This window comes from Micropterus dolomieu, linkage group LG22 (genome assembly GCF_021292245.1).
Source record: "Micropterus dolomieu isolate WLL.071019.BEF.003 ecotype Adirondacks linkage group LG22, ASM2129224v1, whole genome shotgun sequence".
NCBI classification, from domain to species: Eukaryota; Metazoa; Chordata; class Actinopteri; order Centrarchiformes; family Centrarchidae; genus Micropterus; species Micropterus dolomieu.
The window spans coordinates 15,805,891-15,826,744 of NC_060171.1; the positions used below are offsets into that span (position 1 = coordinate 15,805,891).

General features: G+C 39.0%; 3 protein-coding genes across 5 annotated transcripts; 2 read left to right on the top strand and 1 right to left on the bottom strand.

Moving 5' to 3' along the window:
* Positions 1 to 2,826: 2,826 nt before the first annotated feature.
* Positions 2,827 to 7,535, top strand: ints14 (integrator complex subunit 14). Of its 2 annotated transcripts, none has more exons than XM_046036414.1 (12): positions 2,827 to 2,958; positions 3,341 to 3,627; positions 3,825 to 3,932; positions 4,099 to 4,254; positions 4,737 to 4,855; positions 4,941 to 5,083; positions 5,176 to 5,268; positions 5,358 to 5,502; positions 5,651 to 5,784; positions 6,145 to 6,263; positions 6,676 to 6,741; positions 6,833 to 7,535. In XM_046036414.1, exons 2-12 carry the CDS (start codon positions 3,406 to 3,408, stop codon positions 7,064 to 7,066), a joined length of 1,539 nt encoding a protein of 512 aa, XP_045892370.1. In that variant the 5' UTR covers positions 2,827 to 2,958; positions 3,341 to 3,405; the 3' UTR covers positions 7,067 to 7,535. The 2 variants fall into 2 exon arrangements, with proteins under 2 accessions (XP_045892370.1, XP_045892371.1); XM_046036415.1 differs by having other exon boundaries at positions 5,361 to 5,502.
* Positions 7,326 to 11,269, bottom strand: hacd3 (3-hydroxyacyl-CoA dehydratase 3). Its single transcript, XM_046036416.1, has 11 exons — positions 11,049 to 11,269; positions 10,414 to 10,456; positions 10,252 to 10,325; positions 9,984 to 10,148; positions 9,755 to 9,800; positions 9,500 to 9,610; positions 9,278 to 9,405; positions 9,061 to 9,173; positions 8,334 to 8,440; positions 8,120 to 8,251; positions 7,326 to 8,014 (listed from the first exon to the last, which is right to left on the bottom strand). The coding sequence occupies exons 1-11, from the start codon at positions 11,124 to 11,126 to the stop codon at positions 7,938 to 7,940; spliced, it is 1,074 nt and encodes a 357-aa protein (XP_045892372.1). The 5' UTR covers positions 11,127 to 11,269; the 3' UTR covers positions 7,326 to 7,937.
* Positions 11,270 to 11,353: 84 nt separating this feature from the next.
* On the top strand, positions 11,354 to 16,259 carry ppcdc (phosphopantothenoylcysteine decarboxylase). 2 transcript variants are annotated; one of them, XM_046036417.1, is made up of 5 exons: positions 11,358 to 11,577; positions 12,497 to 12,592; positions 13,022 to 13,150; positions 13,270 to 13,438; positions 15,040 to 16,259. In XM_046036417.1, the coding sequence occupies exons 1-5, from the start codon at positions 11,434 to 11,436 to the stop codon at positions 15,171 to 15,173; spliced, it is 672 nt and encodes a 223-aa protein (XP_045892373.1). In that variant the 5' UTR covers positions 11,358 to 11,433; the 3' UTR covers positions 15,174 to 16,259. The 2 variants fall into 2 exon arrangements, with proteins under 2 accessions (XP_045892374.1, XP_045892373.1); XM_046036418.1 differs by lacking the exon at positions 12,497 to 12,592 and having other exon boundaries at positions 11,354 to 11,577.
* The last annotated feature ends 4,595 nt before the right edge of the window (positions 16,260 to 20,854 follow it).

The window sequence follows — 20,854 nt, forward strand, 5'->3', positions numbered from 1 at the left end:
AGGGTAGAATCATGGTGAAATCCAGTGACTTATTCATCTTCCATTTATAGGATGCAATATAGATGATGACAAAGAGGAGCATGATAAAGAGCAACACGATGGCACAGAAGAGCCTGTTGCTGCTGAGGGCCATTGGAGCCAAACCGTGAAGTACAGGAGCCAAAGGACTGGCAGACCTTTGTAAAGAAAAGGACAAAGCAAGAGACAGAAAAAAACAAAACCGTCAACTGTACGTTACTCAGTAACGCGTTACTGTAACAATATTACTTTTCCCAGTAACTAGTAGTGTAACGGATTACGTTTCCAAAGCAGTAATATTATTACACTTACTAATCCAAGTTTATCCTTTTACATCTCATTGTCTTTATCCCCATCATTACGTCTTCACAGGGAACAGACATTTGGTGCGTTGATCATACTGGGCAAAAGTTAATGTATATGAAAGATAAAAGTAAAGACCAAAAGTATAAAGAGGCCATATGCCGCCTAAAGGTTTCAAAGATTGACTTCTGAGCTTTTTCACAACCCCCAGGATATGGCTGGAGAGTGCCTTCTTGAATTCAAGCTGCTCCTTTTCATCCTTTGATATCACGATTTGTAGAGTGCTTTAGCTCCTCAAAGGATTACTGTGTTTGCTGTGACTGATCAGCTTTCGTTCCCAAAGGCCTTTGCATTTCACTCTTGACATGATTAACATATAACTGCACAGCAGGTGGAGTAGGTGGATTTCTGTCTCATAGCCACTTTTCATTGACTCTTTGGGATAAGCATACTAGCAGAATGAGTGAACACATAATTTTTGTTTTGCATCTGTTTTGCACATTGAACATCAAATTTCATGTTGACATGATGAAATTTCACTTTTTATAATACTAAATACAATTTGTGCTTTTTAACGATAACATTTAAAATACAAACAAGCTGTTTTAAACTCATCAAGTGGAATAAAATCAGTACATGTTGTTCTTAAAAGCTCCATAGATCATCATGCTCTACCACCACACAATGTTCTCCAAGAAGAAGATGATGAGTAAGATGAGAGCCAGTATGTAGAGGGATATGTCTCTGAAATGTGGCCTCCAGTACTTCTTGTAAAAACAGAGTTTTGCTGTGGGGGATGAAAACTCCTATGAAGTGGACAAAAAGCTTAGGAGCAGATATTCTGGCAGTCATGAAGGTGGCTCCTGCCTGTCAAAGATGGCTAACCTGTCTGTGATTACCCCCAGCGCAGGAACAAAGAACTTATCAAGTGAAATGATGTACATCGTCCCAATAATCACTATCACTACCCTTTGCCTTCAAAACAGCATCGATTCCTCTAGGTACACTTGCACAAAGTCAGGGATCTTGTAGGCATGTCATCAGGTGTATGATTAAACAATTATACCAAACTTTGTGCTAATGATCACCAATTCAATATGCAGGCTGAAACACAATCATTAACTGAAATAAGGGTTTCTAGATGTGTCCAAGCTATTTTGAAGAAGCAGAAAGAAACAGGCAACTTTGAGGGCTGTAAACTTACTGCAGCAGATGAAAGACACATCATGGTAGATTCCTTTCACAATGGGAAGATGTCCAGCAGTGCCATTTGCTCAGAACGGGCAGAAAACAGTGAGAATCTGGTACATCTACTGTCTGGAGAATTCTGGTCAGAAGTTGCCGTCATGGAAGACTTACAGCCAAAAACCATAGCTCCAACATGGAAACAAGGCCACGTGATTCAACTATGCATGGAAACACAGGAACTGGGGTGCAGAAAGATGGCAGCAGGAGCTCAGTCTGGACTGATGAAAATATTTAAATATTTGGCTGCAGCTGAAGGCAGTTTGTTCCCATATGAGCTGGAGAGCGGTACAGAACAGAAATCTGACCCAAATCAATATTTGGTGTGACCACCCTTTGCCTAGGCCTATATAACATAACTTTATAGAGTAGGCTATAAATGACGTTGGACATGTCTAAGAGGATTATGTTCAGTGTCACAGACTCACACAACTGATGACCAAGGCATTGGTCATGGACCCTGACAGATGTTTGCAATTTTCATGTAGCAGGATAAACATACAGTAACAGTGTGAGTTTTCTTAACGTTACTTTCAAACAAGTGATTCTTCTGCAACAGTTTCCATGCAAAACTATTCACCAAATCGATAAAAATCCAAGGGCTCTGACCAGATCACTAGATACCAAAAGCTAATTGTGCACAAGGCTAATATTTTCCTCTTGGGACTTTGAGCATTTTCCACACATTTCATTTACATTTGTGCAGTTTATTGCACACATGCAATCTGGTATTTAGTACTCATAGCTTTCTGTGTAGATTATATCATAAGGGACTGACTGTCTGCTTTGTTTGGGTTCCTGATCATGTAGGGGTAGAGGGAAATGAATACGCTGATATTCTGGCAAAACAAGCACTTAAATTACCCGTCTAAGGATGGGACACGCAGGGCTTAACCATTCACTTTATAAAATAGATAAACACCCAACTGGACACTATGTAAAATGTAATAGTAAAGAGACCATTCAACATGTGCTGGTTGAGTGTAGAGGCTATGTGGAGGCGAGGAGGAAAACAGCAGCAGTTGTAGAGAAAGCTAAGCTTAGGTTCACTGTCGAGGGATAACCTCCTTGGGGATAAAGCATGGGGAATATCTAAGCACCTCATTAAATATCTGAAAGATACGGGATTAATGGAAAGGATATAGGTTTTTGAAATTTTTGTTTGTTTGTTTTATTTGTTTATTTGTTTGTAAGTATGTTAGTCTGCACATAATCTGTTCCACACACCAGTCCGGTAGGTGGCAGTAATGCTCCTAAATGCTGGTTGCCAACCGCCAATCAAATCAAAAGAAGAAGAAGAAGTAAGGCGTAAAGGAACACTGCTGTCACCCGGACGGAAGTAGTGGTGCACATTAGAACACAAACACTGGATGGACAGCGAAACGTTGAATGGCACGTATATATTAAGTTGTTGTCATATTAACTATTCACATTATGTTTAGGCTTATGTGTGGTTATCTTCTCTTATTTGTTAATTAGTAATCAAAACGTTTCTTCCGTTGGGTCTTTTGGCGTTACGTTGCAGAATGCTAGCGTGGGTTAGCCGAACAGCTAAGTTAGCCAACATTACACACAGTCCTCAGCTGTGACATGTTCCTTCCTTTTTAGCTTTTAACGTCTTTAATGGTCGTTTTTTGATAGAAACTAACCTCACTATGATACATTCAAAAGCTGTTATGCAGAAATTAACACTTGTAGCATAATAAGCTACACAATGGACGAATGGTCTCAGTTTAGTGCTGTTAATCATCTTGAATATCATCTTTTCTTTCAGTGGGAGCACGTTGGAGGGTACTTTAAGTCCATTGTATTAGTAGGGATCTAGATAAGCAGTAAACCATGCCTACCGTGGTCTTAATGGACGTGTCTCTGTCCATGACACGGCCAGTGTCGCAGGATGGCAGCGAGGAGTTTCAGAGGAAGAACCTGGCTGTCCACGGACTGAATATGCTGTTTGAACACATGGCATCAAACTACCGATTGGAGTTCACATCACTCATGGCCTTTTCTTCTCTCTGGGAGCTCCTGGTGCCTTTCACCAGAGATTACAATGCATTACAGGTAAGGTGTGCCTTTTATATTGTATGCTTATTATATGTTTTATGCATTATTATTATTATTATTATTATTATTATTATTATAGGTGAATAAAAGCACGTTTTCTTCTTCTGAGTCACTGCCTGAGATGAAGAGTCTGACTGTCTGGAGAAGAGTTGAAGGATTATCTAATACATTTTCTTTTTTTTTTTTCTGTGCAGGAGGCTCTGAGCAACCTGGAAGACTATGACAAGACCTGTGTTGAATCAGCCCTTAATGGAGTTAGTAACGTCGTACAGCAGGAGTGGGGCAGTGCCTGTCCCTGTCAGGTATTTTGACAAGTCTTTCTCGTTTATACACACTTATCACACCTCTAAATGTATTGTTGATAAAATAAAGCTGGTATGCAGTGAAATCATTTTCCATAGTGATCTCAGCTACATGTTAATTGTAACATAGGATTATGTTTATGTACCGCCTTCCTTTGTCCTTTAGGTGGTGCTGGTTACAGATGGATCTCTTGGTATTGGAAAAGGTTCGCTAAGGCACTCCCTACAAACACTGAAGCAGCGTGGGGATGACAAGAAGTTCCCACTCCCTTTCCCTTTCCCTACCAAACTGTTCATCTTGTGTGTAGCCAATGCGGAGGAGGTACCGAGCCACCCTTTTTTTGCTGGCTGTTCAACAGTTAATTTCTATTTACTTGCATCTTGATGTTAACACAGTCAGTGTAAAACCAGAGAGGAGAAAAAAAGAGTAAACGAGAGGCAGCTGGTCATAAACAAGATCTAAGGTGATTGCCTCTACTGGGCCTTTATGTCTTTAGATATTGTTCAATAAATCTTAATATAAGAGAATGACAGTTGTTACTACCTGCATTTTTGAGCCAAGAAACTCAAAGAGAACATATTTGATTTTTTTTTTTTTCTCCAGTGCTTATGTATTTTAGTGTAACAAAAATATGAACACAACCTCATAGGTGTCTTGCACACAATAATGTTTTGTGTCATTTGTATCTAAATAGCAACAGTTTTCTGTGGTGTGACCAGGCGGTTTCTATTGCATCCGTGTAAAATTTAAGCTTATGGCAAGTAACTGTGACAAATGCATCCCCCTGTCCCGTGTAATTGCAGTTACAGATGACTGATGCCATGGACAACTTGGAGGAGCTACTTCGTCTCAGTGGAGGTGATGGGCAGATCTTCACTACGGAGGGACCACTTTGCATGAAGAGTGTGCAGGCTATGTTTGGGTATGACTCTCACTGGGAAATTAATCCATCTTTTATATGTTTACTAAGGAAACTTTGGTCACTGTATGTCTTTGGATGTTTTCAGGAGGCTGATTGATCACGCATACTCTCCCTTCCATGCTGTCCTCCACTGTGGGAACCTGTCCTCAGACGTTCAGGTTTTCCCTCGACCTGAGCCTGTTGTGATGGATGAAGAGGTGGAGCCCATGCCCCGAACAGTCAGTACAGGTAACCAGCTAGCTTCGAACTTAATGATGAAATTTAAATTATTTTTTTCCCTGCACACCTAACATAACTTCATCCTGTTCTATATGTTTCAGATTTGGAAATTGTGGGCTTTATTGAAATTGCTGACATTTCCAGTCCTCCTGTTATATCCAGACACTTGGTACTGCCTATAGCTGTAAACAAAGGTTGGTGGTGTTCTGTGTTGTTTTCAAGAAAAACAGCATGCATATGTCTTATTGACATATGCATATTATTTATTTGTACTTCATTTCAGAAGTGGATGAAGTTGGCGCAGGAGCCGCAGATGAGCTTGAGGAGGAACCCTCAGCCAGTCAAATGGCAGGCAAAAGTCCAAATTTTTGTGTACTTTTACATGGAAGTCTCAAAGTTGAGGGCATGGTGGCACTGGTCCAGCTTGGGTGAGATGCAACAGATCTGTTTATCATTAGCATATTTGAAATTTTGTTATACTCAGAATTTAGTGCAAAATTAAGGCACCTGTAGAGTAAAACAAATTGAATAGATTTTATTTTGGAAATGGTCTAAATCTAGTTTTCTTTTTCCCAGGCCAGAGTGGTACGGCATGCTGTACTCCCAAGCCGACAGCAAGAAGAAATCGAACCTGATGATGTCTCTGTTTGAGCCTGGTCCAGAGCCTCTGCCTTGGTTGGGCAAGATCTCCCATTTGGGACCAATATCAGGTAACCTCACACCCCTTCACTGTGTTTTGTTTCTCTGCAGACACATGTCAAACAAGCAAACAGGATTTGACATGTTTACAACAAAGGTCTACAGGGTGTCCTTAGCATACTGTTCATAACATCTTTGCTAGTTTCTTGTTTCTGACAGCAACATTTTAAGAGTATGACATGTTTGCAGTATTGTAGAAACTCAACCTTAATGTAACTTCTGACACACCAAACATTGTACTGAAAAAGAGCAAATGCCTCTCTGTATATGTACATAATCAATTAGTTAATAATTTACAGTTTTATTACAAAGTTTGCCTACTTTAATCATGATACTGACTTTTCTGTTTAATGACCTTTCTGGTATTTCAGAGGCTGCTGAAAATCCCTATGGCGAGGACGACAGTAAAAGTCCTTTCCCTGTGCAGCCCCAGGTCAAACGAAGCTATGCCCAGAATGTCACTGTGTGGATTAAGGCCAGTGGACTACAGGTACAGTCAAATCACTGTATAAAGGCACAGTTGTTAACTGAAGTCTTTGGAGAAATGATGGTTGATTGGGGTCATTTTTACAAAGTGTTTTTCAGAATTTGTGCTCCAAAAGTGCTCATGCCATGGTACTTCAGAGAAACTGGAGGGACTGTTTCCCTTAATGCAGTGCAGCTAGGTCCTTTATGTGCATTTTTCCTATCCCTACCATCCATGCCATATAACGTGAAGGTGGCACAAGACTGCTTTATTGAGAAGTACAGTTAGATCCTTAACCATGTGTTCAGTTTGAAATAATACTTGAATGATTGTTCCTCAGTTTTAGGATTGTAACTGTGTTGAGTATTGAGTCAAATCATTTTTGAGGGTCATTTCTGGTGATCTGACTCAAGTTATTTATGCTGCCATTCCACAGACTGATGTGCAGAAGATCCTGAGGAATGCAAGGAAATTGCCAGATAAAACTCAAACCTTCTATAAGGTAACATTTCCTGAAAATGTCTCTGAAGTAGGATATTGAACTATGATGTTTTTCATAATTTAAATGACCATTTTTCATTTAAATCTATCAGGAGCTGAACCGCCTTCGGAAGGCTGCCTTGGCTTTTGGTTTCTGGGAGCTCCTGAAGGGAGTGGCCGATCTGCTGGAGAGGGAGTGCACCCTGCTGCCTGACTCAGCCCATCCGGATGCCGCTTTCCAGCTCTCCCACGCTGCACAGCAACTTAAACTGGCCAGCACTGGTGACAACCAGCATGCTGCTTTTGATCACATCATTGTTCCTATGCACACAGACTTCTCAAGCTGAGCCAGTGAATGATGGGAAAATGGAGCGTCAGCCTGTGTGGACCAACGTGGGGAACAGCGTGTGTGTGTGTGTGTGTGTGTGTGTGTTGAATGTTGTTTAAAGAACTCATTGAGGGAGCTACTTAAGGAACCTAAATGGGTCCAATAACTTACACCCGTTCTTTGACACTGCTTAAACTAAAATGTTTAACATTTGTAAGATGATAGCATGTACATATTTTTACATGTTCAATTGTTGTCTTTTCCATAAATTGACTAGATTAAAATTTTTATTTTTATTCAGTGTCAAATAACTGCAGGAGTTACAGGAAACCTGGGAAATGACAATGTCCAGAAGAAACGTGAAAATGATACAAATCTTATTGTTGAGCATAAGGGACACAATATGCTCTCTGTATTTTAACAGTTTCCCCTGAGGTTTGTGGGACAGTTAAGAAATCTGGAATAACAAATACAGTATTGGTTGAGAATGTTGTTTCATTCTTCATTTGTAAACAAATCACCATATATAAAATAACAGCAGGGTTTCCTTATCAGTGCTTGTTGCAATTCATTCAGCAACAAATTCCACTGCATTAAAAAAAAAAACAGATGAAGATTGAAAGGGGAAAGAAATAGAGTATCACACAGGATATCAACTTACAGCTCTTCACTAATCTACAAAATACAGATAACTCAATCACTACTAAATTAGACTGTCAATGATGAAATACTGCATCCTCTTTTTCATGATGACCATGACCTCTTAGTGAAAGCAAAAACAACTTTAACAAAAACTAGAACTGATTTGACTGGTGCATGATTTATGAGAATCATTTAGAATGTTCTCCAAAAACACGCAGGCAGCAAAGGTGTTTTGTTGGCGCTGAATCTCAATTTGCTTTCCTCTTCTTGGTACGGAAACGCCTCTTCCTCTGCTTGTAAAGATGACGGAAGTTGATAAAAAGTCCTGAAGAGGGGGGCGTAAACAAACCAAGAGGTTGATATCGGGGGGGGGGGGGGGAATATTTGTTCAAAGATATGTATTGGATTAATGTTTTATCTGGAAACTTACCTAGAAACATGAGAACAAGATAAATGTGCAGGAAGTATGAGAAGCTGATCGAGGTACCGATGGCCTTTGGCAGAGGAATGCTGAGGAGCTTGGTCTCGTCAAAGATAGGAATGGATTGTATCACAGCAACAGCTACGTGGGATTGGCAGATGAGATGCATTTTAACATGTATGTGTGAAAAATTAGTAATTCTGAGAGTGGTAAACATGCTCACCTTCAGCTATAACACCTAATGGGTACAGTGGTATCCAAATTGTGTACCGCAGCCATGTGAGAGTTTTCCACTCTGTATTGAAACAGCCCAGCATGTAAAACGGATATCTGAAATTGGAGCATCGTGTTACTTTTAGGGTGGAAACAAAAGGCGCTTTTGTTGCTATTAATCAATTGACACAAGGCTGCATCAATAACAGTCCATCGTCATAACAATGCAGCTGAAATGACTCGCTGTAATGCTGACCCTTGTAACACCAACTGCTGCACCCGTTAGCTGCTTTCTGCAGACTGTAGTTACTCTTGAAGTGATGCTGCTGCTCTGAGCAGATTTGCATTGAGCCCTTTTACTGGCAGTGTGCTTGTTGTGTCAACAGTTATTGACACAGATACCATACTCCAGTTTCAGCATTTGTTGTATGGCTACAACTAACAATTACCTATCACTTAATCTGCTGATTATTTTCTTGAGTTTCTGAGTTAGCAGAATCAAGCAAAAAAAGTAATAATCCAGTAATAATCTCAAATTAACAATATTGTTGAAAATTCTAAATGTTGTCGACGACAAAATTGCGTGAAAAATCCACAATTCAGCAAACGTTTGTCCATTTAAAGAACTTTTGATGTGATTTCTGTGACACAGAAAACTGAAAATAATCATAAATCTTTACAAAGTCCATTTACATGACTGTTCACCATGAACAATGACAAGGTAGATGCATACTTGCCTAAAAATCTCAATGGCGCTCCACAGATAGAAAACAAAGAACACAACTGGCTGGTTGTGCATTTCTTCCAAACTACCAAAAATGATGAAGAGGATAAAATTCCGTCCAACCACCTAGTAAAAGAACAAAGCATGTAATAATAAATTAGTAAAAACACTCAATGTATCGGCACTCCATTTGGTGTCACTGGATATCTTGAGATTCAAACTCTGGCTACCTGTATAAGAGTTGGAATAACACCTGTCCGGACTACACCAAAAGCAGCGTTGAGGACCTCTACTGCTGCCAGGATCTGGCAGAAGAACATCACGTCCGATATGGTGTGAAATGTGTCGTAGAGGGAATCTGAAATGACAGCATTGTTATGTACATGATCGGTCTTACCAGGTTTTTGGGATGAAACTGATCAATGATACAAAACAACGAGAAATTTCCTCACCTTGGCCAAAGATAAAGAGCCGCACAGTCATGTTGACAAAGATCCATGAAAAACCAAGAAACTGTACCAGGTTATATACAAACAAAAATCCAGTTTTCAGGCTGACAAACCCTGAAACATAATAAATAATAATTTAGGCAGCTGATGTGATTTGACTAAAATATGCTGCTAAAAAAACCCTCTTTAGCAAAATGTGGGAACAAAATTGTTAGACTTTAGAGAAACATCCAGAAATATCCAAAGATTTGTACTCACCTTCCTCTTTATGCCTCAAAGCCTTCATCCTATTCCGCTTCTCCTCCTTTTCAATGTAAAAAAAGAAAATATATTTTAAAATAAAATAAGTGTTCAATATTTGCGTTTGGTATCAATAGTACCGTCTTAGTTCTGATCATGGTCATATTGACTTTTTGCAATATTGAGTATGTTTTTTAAATACAATTGTCTACGCAAAATGTCCCACTCATCAAAATTTTAATCTCACCTTTTCCCGGACCTCCATCTCAGCGTCTGACTCGTCCAGCCAGCGGTCAAAGTCAGGTATCAGAAAGACTGGTTTGCGCTCCTGTACCGTTAGCCTTTCCCACCAACCTCGCTGCTCTTTCCGCACTGTAATATTTACCTGTCTCTGCGTGGACTTGTGGCTCACCTGAGAACACAAGTTCATTTGATGAGCACAGTCAGCAAAACTAGAGGGCATAGGTAAGACAGGAGCAGTAGCTACCATTTGGATTTTTGACATGGATAAATACCTCTGGCTTTACTGGTGAAAGCAACTCCAAGCTGAACTCGTACTCATTTTGTCCTTTTGCACCATGGCCCTGGGCTACACACAAAATACCATGAGAAATGTCACAAATCATGATCTTATTTCAAATATTTTGACAGTCAAATGAACATGAAATGTATGTCACCTCTAAACTGAAGCACTCCTTCATGTACATGGACATCAATATTCTGCAAAATGAAACGAAGAACAGATGATGAGCTTACTTCCTCCTACAGAGTGAGAATTCAAGCATAATACCGTTACCGTAAAAAATAAAACATTTAAAATACTAATAAGTTAGACCTAATAACAGTCAAGCTAAGGTTACCATAACAATCTATCAAAAATAGTGATATTTAATTACCAGCCAGAATATTTTCCTTGTATGAAGAAACTCTTGTGGAAATTCACACAGTCCCCACCCTGAATCAGCTCTGTGTTATGGTTTACTGCACAGTCAACATTACAACAATATACAGCGTCATACAAACCACAGAACCAGATAGATCAAGGGGCTTTGTAAATATCATTTATCACCTTAAAGGATCTCTCTATCGTTATTTGTCATCCAGTATGCAAAGTGTACAGCTATCCAGCGGGGTAGCATTTACAAGAACATGCACTCTTTATTTGCATTACTACCTTTAGAGGCACGAAATGGTGCCCACGCCGGTCAGACAGAACTACCCTAAAGCCATTTCCTGATTAAAAGGGAGTACATGCTGCAGTTTAAGTTACCACAGAGGGTCTTCGGTAACGTTAACACTCTTGTTACCTCACCTGAGCGTCTGTCAGCTCCACTCGCAGGTAAATCTCTTCATGGCGTTGAGCCCAGTAAACCAGAGGTGTGAGTGTCATTGTATCGTATTTTTTAATTTTTTATTGAGCTTTGTTTAAAACAAATATCAGGCTGAGCGGATTATGAATGAAGGCTCCTCGGTTCATGCTAGCCGTCCTGGAAAGCTTCACCAAATACCCAGAATATTCTGCGTACGTGCGCGCTCGCCATCTGTCCTGCGTAGAGACGTGCTCGGGCAGGAGAAGGCGTTGGCTGTGCTATCCCCTGATTGGCTGGGGATGAATATTTACGGAAGTAGTTAAGTTGAAGCGTTTTACCGGGCCACGACAAGGTAGTTTATTGATCTCTTCTTGCTGCTATGCGAATATGCAGACAGACAATCATAGTTCTTGTCTAAAGACTGATTTGTTGAAATCTTGTGGGACGTTTCGTGTTCTTGTTGGCGTGACGGGAAGCGTTGCAACCTTGAAACTGCCTCTTTTGGTATCCCAGCTTCTTCAGCTCCCTGGGGTGAGCTGCTTCGTATTTATACATTTTTATTCAGAGACGGATTTTAATAACAGTGTCTCCCGTCTGTCTCTGTTATATGCTCCAAGTATTTGCCCATGCGCCTGCAAACAGTATTGCTTCTCAACCTGGCGGGGCGGGCAGAGCTGACATAAACCGCAAGATGGAGATGTAGCAGCTGTAACAGGCAGATGTCTAAAAAACACCACAACGCAGCAGTATAATCTTGTTATTATAGGCCTCTTTTATCCAGCTATAGCATTGTTATTTTACTTTCAGATAAAGTCCTTTCCATCTGAAGCCTCACAAAGTACAGTGGGATTAAACTAAAGAAACAGTGGCTTCAGTTTCATCAGCACACAGAAAAAGCTGCATATTAATGAGAACCCTAAATAGGCTGTCAACGGAAACTAAAACGAGAAGTGAAAAACCTTGAAGTGACGGTGTCTGGATTATTGTGTCAAATGTTTTGCTATACATAAAGTAAAGACATTGTTAGGACTGTATATTGTGTAACAGGTGTACTTAGCTTTACAGCCTTAATATTCACAGTGAATATTAAAGAGAGAGAGAGAGGGAGAAACTCAAACTCTGGTAACTGCAAAAAGCAATGGATGTATGTGAATATGATGATTATAATGAAATTACATATTACAGAAAGATTCTGCTGGATACAGGTAATATAGTCCTGAGAAATGAAGTCAAAACTGCAATGCCCACTGTTACTGTGCAAATCTGACAACACAATTCTGTAATAGTTGCTGAGGTGTGCTAAAATGTTAGACCCATAAAACTGTCTCTAAGAAAAAGATCAGTTACTTGCCGTTTGTAGTCATCTCCTCAGCACCATGGCAATGCTAGAAATGGTTTTTTTTTTTTTTTTTTTTTAAGTCCTGTGATTGTCACTTGTTTTATGCTTTAGGTGGATGTAAGAGTGGTCACCACAGAGCATGCTAAGCACTTCTACAATCCTTCAGAGGTTTCAGTAAACATCTACAGTGACAAGGATGAGTGGGAGGTAACATTGAACTAAATGTCAATAATATCAAATTTAGTACAGCCCTTATTGACTGACTGCGAATAGCAGAGTTTCTCAGACTTGTTGCCACAGATAAGATGGCTGGATTGTGGAAGATTTTTCAAAAATGTATCTTTTAATAATCTGTGGATTTTTAAGTAAAACAGATATGCAATATTTCATACTTTTCATACAGTCCATTTGAAGCTCCATTCATGCTTCTAAAATTGAAATATTAAAGAATGCCGTACGCACAATCCCGTAGAGTGATTAAAAGTGAGTACTTGACAGCATTCCAGCTGCTGAGGTCATCAGAAAAACAGCCAGAAAAGATTGAGAAATCCTGGTCCACAGTGTCACGCATTCCTGAAAGGAAGACGAAGTGAGTGTCAAATTGGTTGTGGGCCTAACAACATGTCTCTGTTCTAGCTGTGGACTCAGAGATCTGACCCTGTGCTACACATTGAGCTAAGGCGCTGGGCAGACCTACTTGTCATTGCCCCCCTTGATGCCAACACTCTTGGAAAGATTGCTAATGGCATTTGTGACAATCTGCTGGTGAGAACATCAAATTATTATCCAATTACTTACAAAATGTTTTAGCCAATTATTATTGGCTACATTCATTATGCAATTTGAAATTTATTTCAAAGTTGATTAGTCTTTGTCATTGGCAGACATGTGTGGTAAGAGCATGGGATACCAGTCGCCCTCTCCTCTTCTGCCCTGCAATGAATACAGCTATGTGGCAGCATCCCATTACAGCCCAGCAGGTATCCAGGCTGACAGAGTTTGGATATGTGGAAATACCCTGCATTGCTAAGAAGCTAGTGTGTGGAGATGAAGGTGGGTTTTAATAATAGGAGAAAAAAAAAAGATATTAGGTATCTACCAATATTTACTTTTACCTTATGAAATCTCAAAATGCAGAACCCTGTTGGTTTGACCAAAACAATAACAATAAATCGGAAACATGAAAAGTAAACATGACCTGACAAATTCTAGCTCCCATTCTATACTTTCTATCTGCATTATAGTCTTTTCAATTTATTTATTATTACCATATCAGTTTGTAAGTATGTAGAATTAATTTGTACCTTAAATGACTCATCAGGAAAGTAATTATAAAATAAGCAGAATTAGCTAAATACAAGACGGTGCAGATGCAGACAGGTGTGGAAATGGTACTGAAAGAGAGTAGTGCGTACAAATACAGGATATATCATATATCAATGGTCTAAAACAGTGGTTTTTAAACTTCTCAAACTTTGTCTGTTATGCCCCTCTTCAAAAGCCAAAATAAAGTTCACCACATGTAAATGGACTGAAATCATTGACTATATGGAGAAACAATTAAAAAAGTAGCCCACTTGAATTCGATTGAAAGAAAGGAAATTATTCAGGTCAGCACAATATAATTATCAAACTCTTATTTTTTAATTTCCCTTCATAAATCATGTTCATTCAGCTTAGTTCCACTCCATATTTTTCCTCTGGTCATCAAATGTCCATATGTGTAAGCTGACTGTTGCTGTTAATTCATTCAAAATCCTTTCTTCCGGTGGATCTCATGACTTTTCACCTTTCTGCAATGATGTAAAGCTGTGCTCCAGGGTGTCAGTACACTGGCATCTCTGTTGAGTGTAGTTTAAGATGAAGCAGAGCACACTTCTGACTCCCCTCTGACCACACCAGCAGTGATGCTGGTTATTGTCAGATGGGTGCAACAGACTTCAAACTTGCAACCAGGGAGAGCAGTAAAATATGGCTTTTCAGTCTGGTTTTAAGTTGCTGTAATGTAAAGAGAAATGCGAGAAGAAAATTTTTGAATGCCCACCCTACTTAACTAATGATTAGGTGATATCTGAACTGGAGAGGCCCATTGATTTCAGTGGCAAAAATCTGGAAGTAACTAACGGAACAGTTAGTTAACGGAACAAAAAATTAAGTACTACTATCTAATCAATTGATACTAGTAAAACGGGAATAGTTGCTAGTAACTAATAAATAAGTATTAGTTGCTTGTAGCGAGTAGTAAGTTTTATGGAATAAATGTTAAAATGGCTTCCATAGTTTTGCAACATTCACTTCGATGACTGTAAATGTTAACTTTCTGCAGTGGCTTCACTGTCAGAGCCATAGACTAATAGATATCTGCTCTGGAAAAATTTTACTTTGAATCAGTTGCAGCAGGGGTGTAAGAAGTTTGTATTAACAGTATCAGGAGATCAGTCTGTGTACAACACATCTATCTGAACAACACACTTAAATAACCCAGCATAGATTTAGTTATGCAAAGCCTGGGAGTGTACAAGATATTATGTTTATGTAGGTGTATATGTATGGTGTGTGTATGTGTATTCTTTGTATCGTTGCTTTCAGGCCACTGACTAATCTTCCCTACAGAAGGTGTTTGTGTCACTTGGCAATTCTTTACTTTATTACAGGTAAAGGGGCCATGGCGGAGGTGTCGACTATTGTCAGCGTTGTAGAACAGTATCTTCAGAAATCAAATGAGTCATCTCAGAAGTCATGCACATCAGATCATGTTGCAGATTCTGCTGGCCTCAAAGACAAATAGATAGTAAACATGATGACTTGTCTTCAAAAGGAATTTCTGTCCAAACCTTCAACACCCTACATACCCATGATAAACACAATTTCTTTCACCTATTTCACACCTGATAAGTGCTCTTATTGGGATTGTGTGGCTGTGTACAGATATACAGTCATTGATTGGCATCTCCGTGTCTCTTCTGTTTATTTGTTTTTTGAACCTGTTTGGGCAGGGCAACATGCACCTTTACCCTTCTTATTAGTACATGGACTTTGGAGGCCTCAAGTAATTGCTAGCACAGCTCAATCCAAGTGCAACCTCTGCAACCTCACCAGGCAGAAGAAGACTTGTGTAGGGGTGCAAGACCTTAACTTTTACCTGCAGCTATAAGAGCCAACAGGTGGTTGCTGTATTTTATGTGTCATCTATTCATCGTAATACTGACATGATTCATGGCTTGTTGAAAAGGGAATACCTCTCAGCTGATCTTGTCATTTAAGCCCCTCCCCTTTTCTGCAGCAATGATTAATCTCACTGAAACGTGAGTATATTTCTGTCGTTTACAAAGCAGCGTTTCATGTCATCGAGCTTATGTGGGTAAGTTAAAAAATGAAGTTGACAGTTTTCTGTTTACACTTCTGTCTAAACATCTGTCATCTGCGCTGAAATGCATCTGTTTATAGTCTGCCTTCCAACGCTAAAAATGCTTACTGTACATCTCTTCCTTGGCTTTGTCTTTAAAAGTGATTGGCAATGAAGTTGTGCATTACTGCCAACATTGTGAAAGGTGTGTGGTTGAATGGACATTATGACAAACCTGTTTTATGATGTGCTCCATTTGGCAATCAGGAAAAAAAGTTTGGTTCCTCTAAACTTCCTTGTGACTGTTTATTTTGTGTTAAGTATAGCTGAACAAACAACACGGTTTGGGTGGGGAATGGGAATATCGTGCTTTGTCAAATAAAATAACAACTTAATGGAGAGAAATGTGATGGTAATTCTTGGGCTGTTAGCATTGATAGGCCTTGTCTTTGACAACAGAATGTTACTGTCAGATGTAAAAGGTGAAAGAAATTTGGTTTTTCATTGCAAATTAAAGTTTCAACAATGCTTGTGAGTGACTTTGTTTTTCTTAATAGCAAAATGTCACAATTTCAAACATTCTGTAGTTTGTAGAGAAAACAAATGTAAACTGCTTAAAACAACAGCAGTGTACTTCAGCAAACGGGTCATTATGCTATTAAAAGTCCTTAAATGCATGTGCTTATCAAGTCATTTTAGTGTGAACAATATTCTTCTCTATAGAAGCTGTTAGAGATCCTTTGGGGTTAATTATGTGAGACAAAGCAACGGAAACTCTTTTCCCTTAAGGCACTTTGACAGACTGGCTATACAGCAGGACACATAACATACAACTGTCAACTGTATGGGTGTTGGGTATGGATATCCCAGACTGAGTGACCATTTGGTACCAGTAGTGTCTTATTTTAGTAAAAATATACTCTTATTTTATTTGTGCAGACAATATTTATGTTTAATATTTTTGAAAAATGTCCTGATAATATTGTTAGAGTAGAGATGTATGCTACTCCACGCACCTAAGGTCAAAAGTGATGAAACCCATGATTCACATAGTGTTTAGACATGTTAATCTTTGTGAAAACCCTCCGTCCCCTAACAAAGTGAAATGCAGCAGTCTGGATTGTGTCAAGAGGAGACAGACGAGAGCATGTCGAACAAAATGACAATAATATAAACAATGGTTTGTTTTTATTACTGAGTGGAAGCAGACAGTAACAACTGTCTTTACTTGTAATAAACGTAAAGGGATTGAACCTTGTATTTGGCAATCTTGGAGGGTATGTTTGTCTGTCATAGTACTTTGAAAACAACTGTAATATTATTAGTATTATGTCTCTTCTGCAATATTATAATGTTGGACAAGTAGACACAGCACTTTAGGCTGCCTGTTTCTTATCAGTTTCAACAACAGATTCAGATTTACGAATACAATCTAACTCACCACTGTATAAAGTTGATTATTTAAATTATTTTATCTCACAGTTATACGCCTTTTATTGTTTCACAGCACTATTGAAAAAAAACAGAAGTCTTCCTGATCACACACATCACTAGTGAATCGTAAATTGTATTTTTGTCATCAAACTGTAAACATGCACATATTTCCAAAGCACTGAAATTCCTCTTCCCTGAGAGACATTTGTGCTGTGTATGTTTGTTTTTTTCTATGCTCTCCAGATTATCTTAGTTTATCTCCGTTCCCACCGAATCCAAGGGAGGCAGGGGAAATTTGGTTTGCAAATAACCAGAGGCATTGATACTGTTGAACCGTCGAGGTTGCAGCACATGGAGCCATGTGAATGGCTCGCCAAGTAAAAAGCATCCTTCCCTGAGCCATAACTTGTCCTGCTGCTATTGGCTGCTGAGTGATTCTGTTAACGATGCTAGAGGAACATTACATCAGCCATAGCAAGAGGGGGAGTGTCATCAAGGCCTTGGCAGCTCTGTGGAGGAGTGTGCTGCCTGCAGGTGTGCCTAATGGGAATAAGCACGATGTTCTTACAACGAGGGTCAAATCATCAAAACTTCAGATAGGCTGTAATCCGATGCAAGGTGAAAGTCAAATCACACGTACGCTTTCAAGACTAAACATGCGACTTTTCTCTACTGTCTCTTCAATACCTGTTTGTCCAAAGATGTTTACTTCAAGAACTTACTGAACTCTTTTCGCAAAAATATTATTGAACTCTCACCTCTATCAAACCTCTTTTTGGTCAAAACTGTGAATCCCAGAAATTCTAATATAAATACAATTTGTAAATGAAGGCCAATGTGACTAAACATGATAAATCACGTCTACAAGAGACTGATCCAGCAGCATACCAACTCAATCACCGCACTGCCATCATACCTCACTGTCACTAATGATCACCAACGTTACTTAGTTAAATTCAATTAAATTTAAAGATTAGCTCAATTACATTTGATTGATAACCAATTATTATTATTCTCATGTAATAATTAAACGTTTTTGAAATCCATTACTCCTTTATACTGGCTACATTCACGTACAAGTCACTTTATTAAATCAGGTAGTCTCATTGACATCAAGAGACTCAAGAATAAGAAACAGTCATAGTCAAACAGCCAGCAAACAAGAACAACATGTCTTAGTGACAAAAGTAGATTTAATAAAATGAATATCTGGAGGCAAAAGCGAAATCAGATGGTAAAGCTTTAAAACTTCCAAGGGGAATGAAAGAATCAGCTTGATTATAGTTTGTTCTGTTTTAAAGGCACATTGTGCCTGAAACTAGTTCTGCCAAGGTTATAAGTGGTTATGGGACATCTAAGGCTTAGTAGTTATTGGATTGTACACTGTAGGTACAAGATTTAAATTAGAGATGTGAGGATGTTTGGACGCTTTAACAGTAGAAATGTGAAAGAAACTAAATAGTCAGCTGTCACACTGAGCACGAAGCTCCAGTTTTTGATCAACGCCATTATAACTGGACACAACCCTAATTTGATACAAAAAATTATATAATAATATAATTATAATTAATTTGTTTTTTATACTTATTTGCTATTATGAACCAGAATATACACAGACACTGCATCATATAGCAAAATTTGCTATGATAGACAGTTGTAGGTTAGCTTTCTGTAGGATTAAGTTAAATATTAACTTCAGCTGTGATGTGTATTAGTGGATTTGTTAATTGTACTCTAGATGAAAAGTTGCAGCGGAGTGAAAATGAAATGTACATGTGCAGTACCTCAGCGGCGAGCGATAAAAAAAAGAGACTGACTTTGGATGGTCAGCCGTCCACATTGCACAATTCAGACTTTTCATAGTGAGCATAGTCTATACACTATACTGTATAGATATGGGACATCAAATATGCAGTACAGCAAGATGATATGTTGTTCACTGTGTCAATATGTGTGCACGTTCAGGTCCACATGCATCTCGTGTGTTGTAACTCGAGCAGCCTCAATCTAGTTTGTGGCCTCTGGGAATATTCAGCAGTGTTTCATCAGAAACAACATCCTGAGAGATCAGCTGCTCTACTCCCTGTGTCACCACAACTCACCTCATTGACTCTCAGAAGACGTTTAAAAGTGGTAAACACCTCGTGGATTCACTCATGAGCAAGTAGAAATCAATGAATTGCATTTGTCTTGTACAACATGTGACATATTGTTCTTTATATACTTATTCTAGTATGTGTACTTTATGTACATATTGTACTGTTACATACAATAACAATTATAAAGTTAAGTTGTTGTTATTAGAACTATTATATTGCACAGTTGCCTGTGAAAATAGTAAATCTTAGATCCACAAGGAACAAAAACAATCAACTGGCAAACTAGTTTTTAAATTTTTTTTATTTGTACGCATCACCATAAAACTGCAACTCTTTGTTCGTATCCAGGATCTAAAGGCTTTGACCAGAAAATATTATTCATGTTGATAGCCCCAAGGAAAGACAAACCCTTCTTTGCCATTATTTGTTTACCTGAAAAATGGTTTGCCATGGATTATTATTAATATCTATTTAATAAAGTTAGATATTTCACAGACAAGTTTCACAGAGGTAAATGACCATTAACAGTTTAACTGCCAACTATGCTGTCAGTAATTATTTGTCAAAGTATCAGGAATTAAGAGGTGGCAGATCACTTTAAAAGAAAAAGGAAATCAGATAATCTCTTCACTCTGTATAATCCCTCCTTGGGGCTACCAGCAATAAGTCCCCAGGGGGGTTCTGGGTGTTTCTGACCTTTTCTGAAAACCATTTGTCTCTGGCTACAGCTTTATGTCGGAGAAAGCTGCACCGCCTGTCTATGTCTATTTACCTTGCCAGTTTAGAAACACATATCCACGACAGAGTACAACACAGTATGTGTTAAATGTGTCACTTTGCATTGTATGTTTGAAGATTTGTGTTGCTGTACCCATATGGCACACTGTTAGCCCCTTGATGCTCTGTGTTGGTTGGCCCTAAGATGTAATTCCATGGTAACTGGAAATAGGGGAGATGTGAAAGTGTTCCGTGGGGAAAAGTACCTGCCTTCTCTCCTCTGTCAAACCCCCGCGACGAGCTTCTCTTTACCTGTGAGGCCACAGGGACTGACGGAAGCCACCAACTTGTCTAGACCAAACTGTGGCACTCCCACAGGACACACAAATTAGACTCCAACTCACAGGTGAAGAGGGACTGGTATGATGCAAGCGCAAGAAGAAATTTACTCATCCAGAGGGTAAATCAAGCAAGTGGAAGAATTTAGGTTCACAATAATGTTGGATTGCCTGTATCTCACCATAAAGATCTTTATGATCTTAAGTATGAGGAAATCGAACATTACTATTACTTTACAGCTACTATTAGAGTGTAAATCAATTATGTTGTACACACAGATGCATGTCAAGGACATAGTCTATCGTCAAGGCTCATGGGCAAACTCGGTGACAGGTCAAATATGGGATATGACAAGAGGTAAAACAGTTTGACTGGGGTAATGGCTGACCTGATTTTAACTTTGGTCAACTAAAGTCAACCATTAACTACATTAGGTTGAGGGCAAGGCATGGTGGTTCTGTGCTAGAGCCCTCCTTCACAGCAGTATTTTGTCTATGTTATGTTTTTTTTAATGTAAGCTAATACCTCATCCTT

Bases quoted from the DNA above. Each gene is read 5' to 3' on its own strand.
- hacd3 (XM_046036416.1), bottom strand. From the start codon at position 11,126: ATGACACTCACACCTCTGGTTTACTGGGCTCAACGCCATGAAGAGATT. The intron at 10,149-10,251 runs GTATTTATCCAT...TTGTGTTCTCAG, and splicing joins TTTCACCAGTAAAGCCAGAG to GTGAGCCACAAGTCCACGCA. The intron at 9,801-9,983 runs GTGAGATTAAAA...TACATTGAAAAG, and splicing joins AGATGGAGGTCCGGGAAAAG to GAGGAGAAGCGGAATAGGAT.
- ppcdc (XM_046036417.1), top strand. From the start codon at position 11,434: ATGCAGACAGACAATCATAGTTCTTGTCTAAAGACTGATTTGTTGAAA. The intron at 12,593-13,021 runs GTAACATTGAAC...TCTCTGTTCTAG, and splicing joins GTGACAAGGATGAGTGGGAG to CTGTGGACTCAGAGATCTGA. The intron at 13,151-13,269 runs GTGAGAACATCA...TGTCATTGGCAG, and splicing joins GCATTTGTGACAATCTGCTG to ACATGTGTGGTAAGAGCATG.
- ints14 (XM_046036414.1), top strand. From the start codon at position 3,406: ATGCCTACCGTGGTCTTAATGGACGTGTCTCTGTCCATGACACGGCCA. The intron at 4,856-4,940 runs GTATGACTCTCA...GGATGTTTTCAG, and splicing joins AGTGTGCAGGCTATGTTTGG to GAGGCTGATTGATCACGCAT. The intron at 5,503-5,650 runs GTGAGATGCAAC...TCTTTTTCCCAG, and splicing joins GTGGCACTGGTCCAGCTTGG to GCCAGAGTGGTACGGCATGC.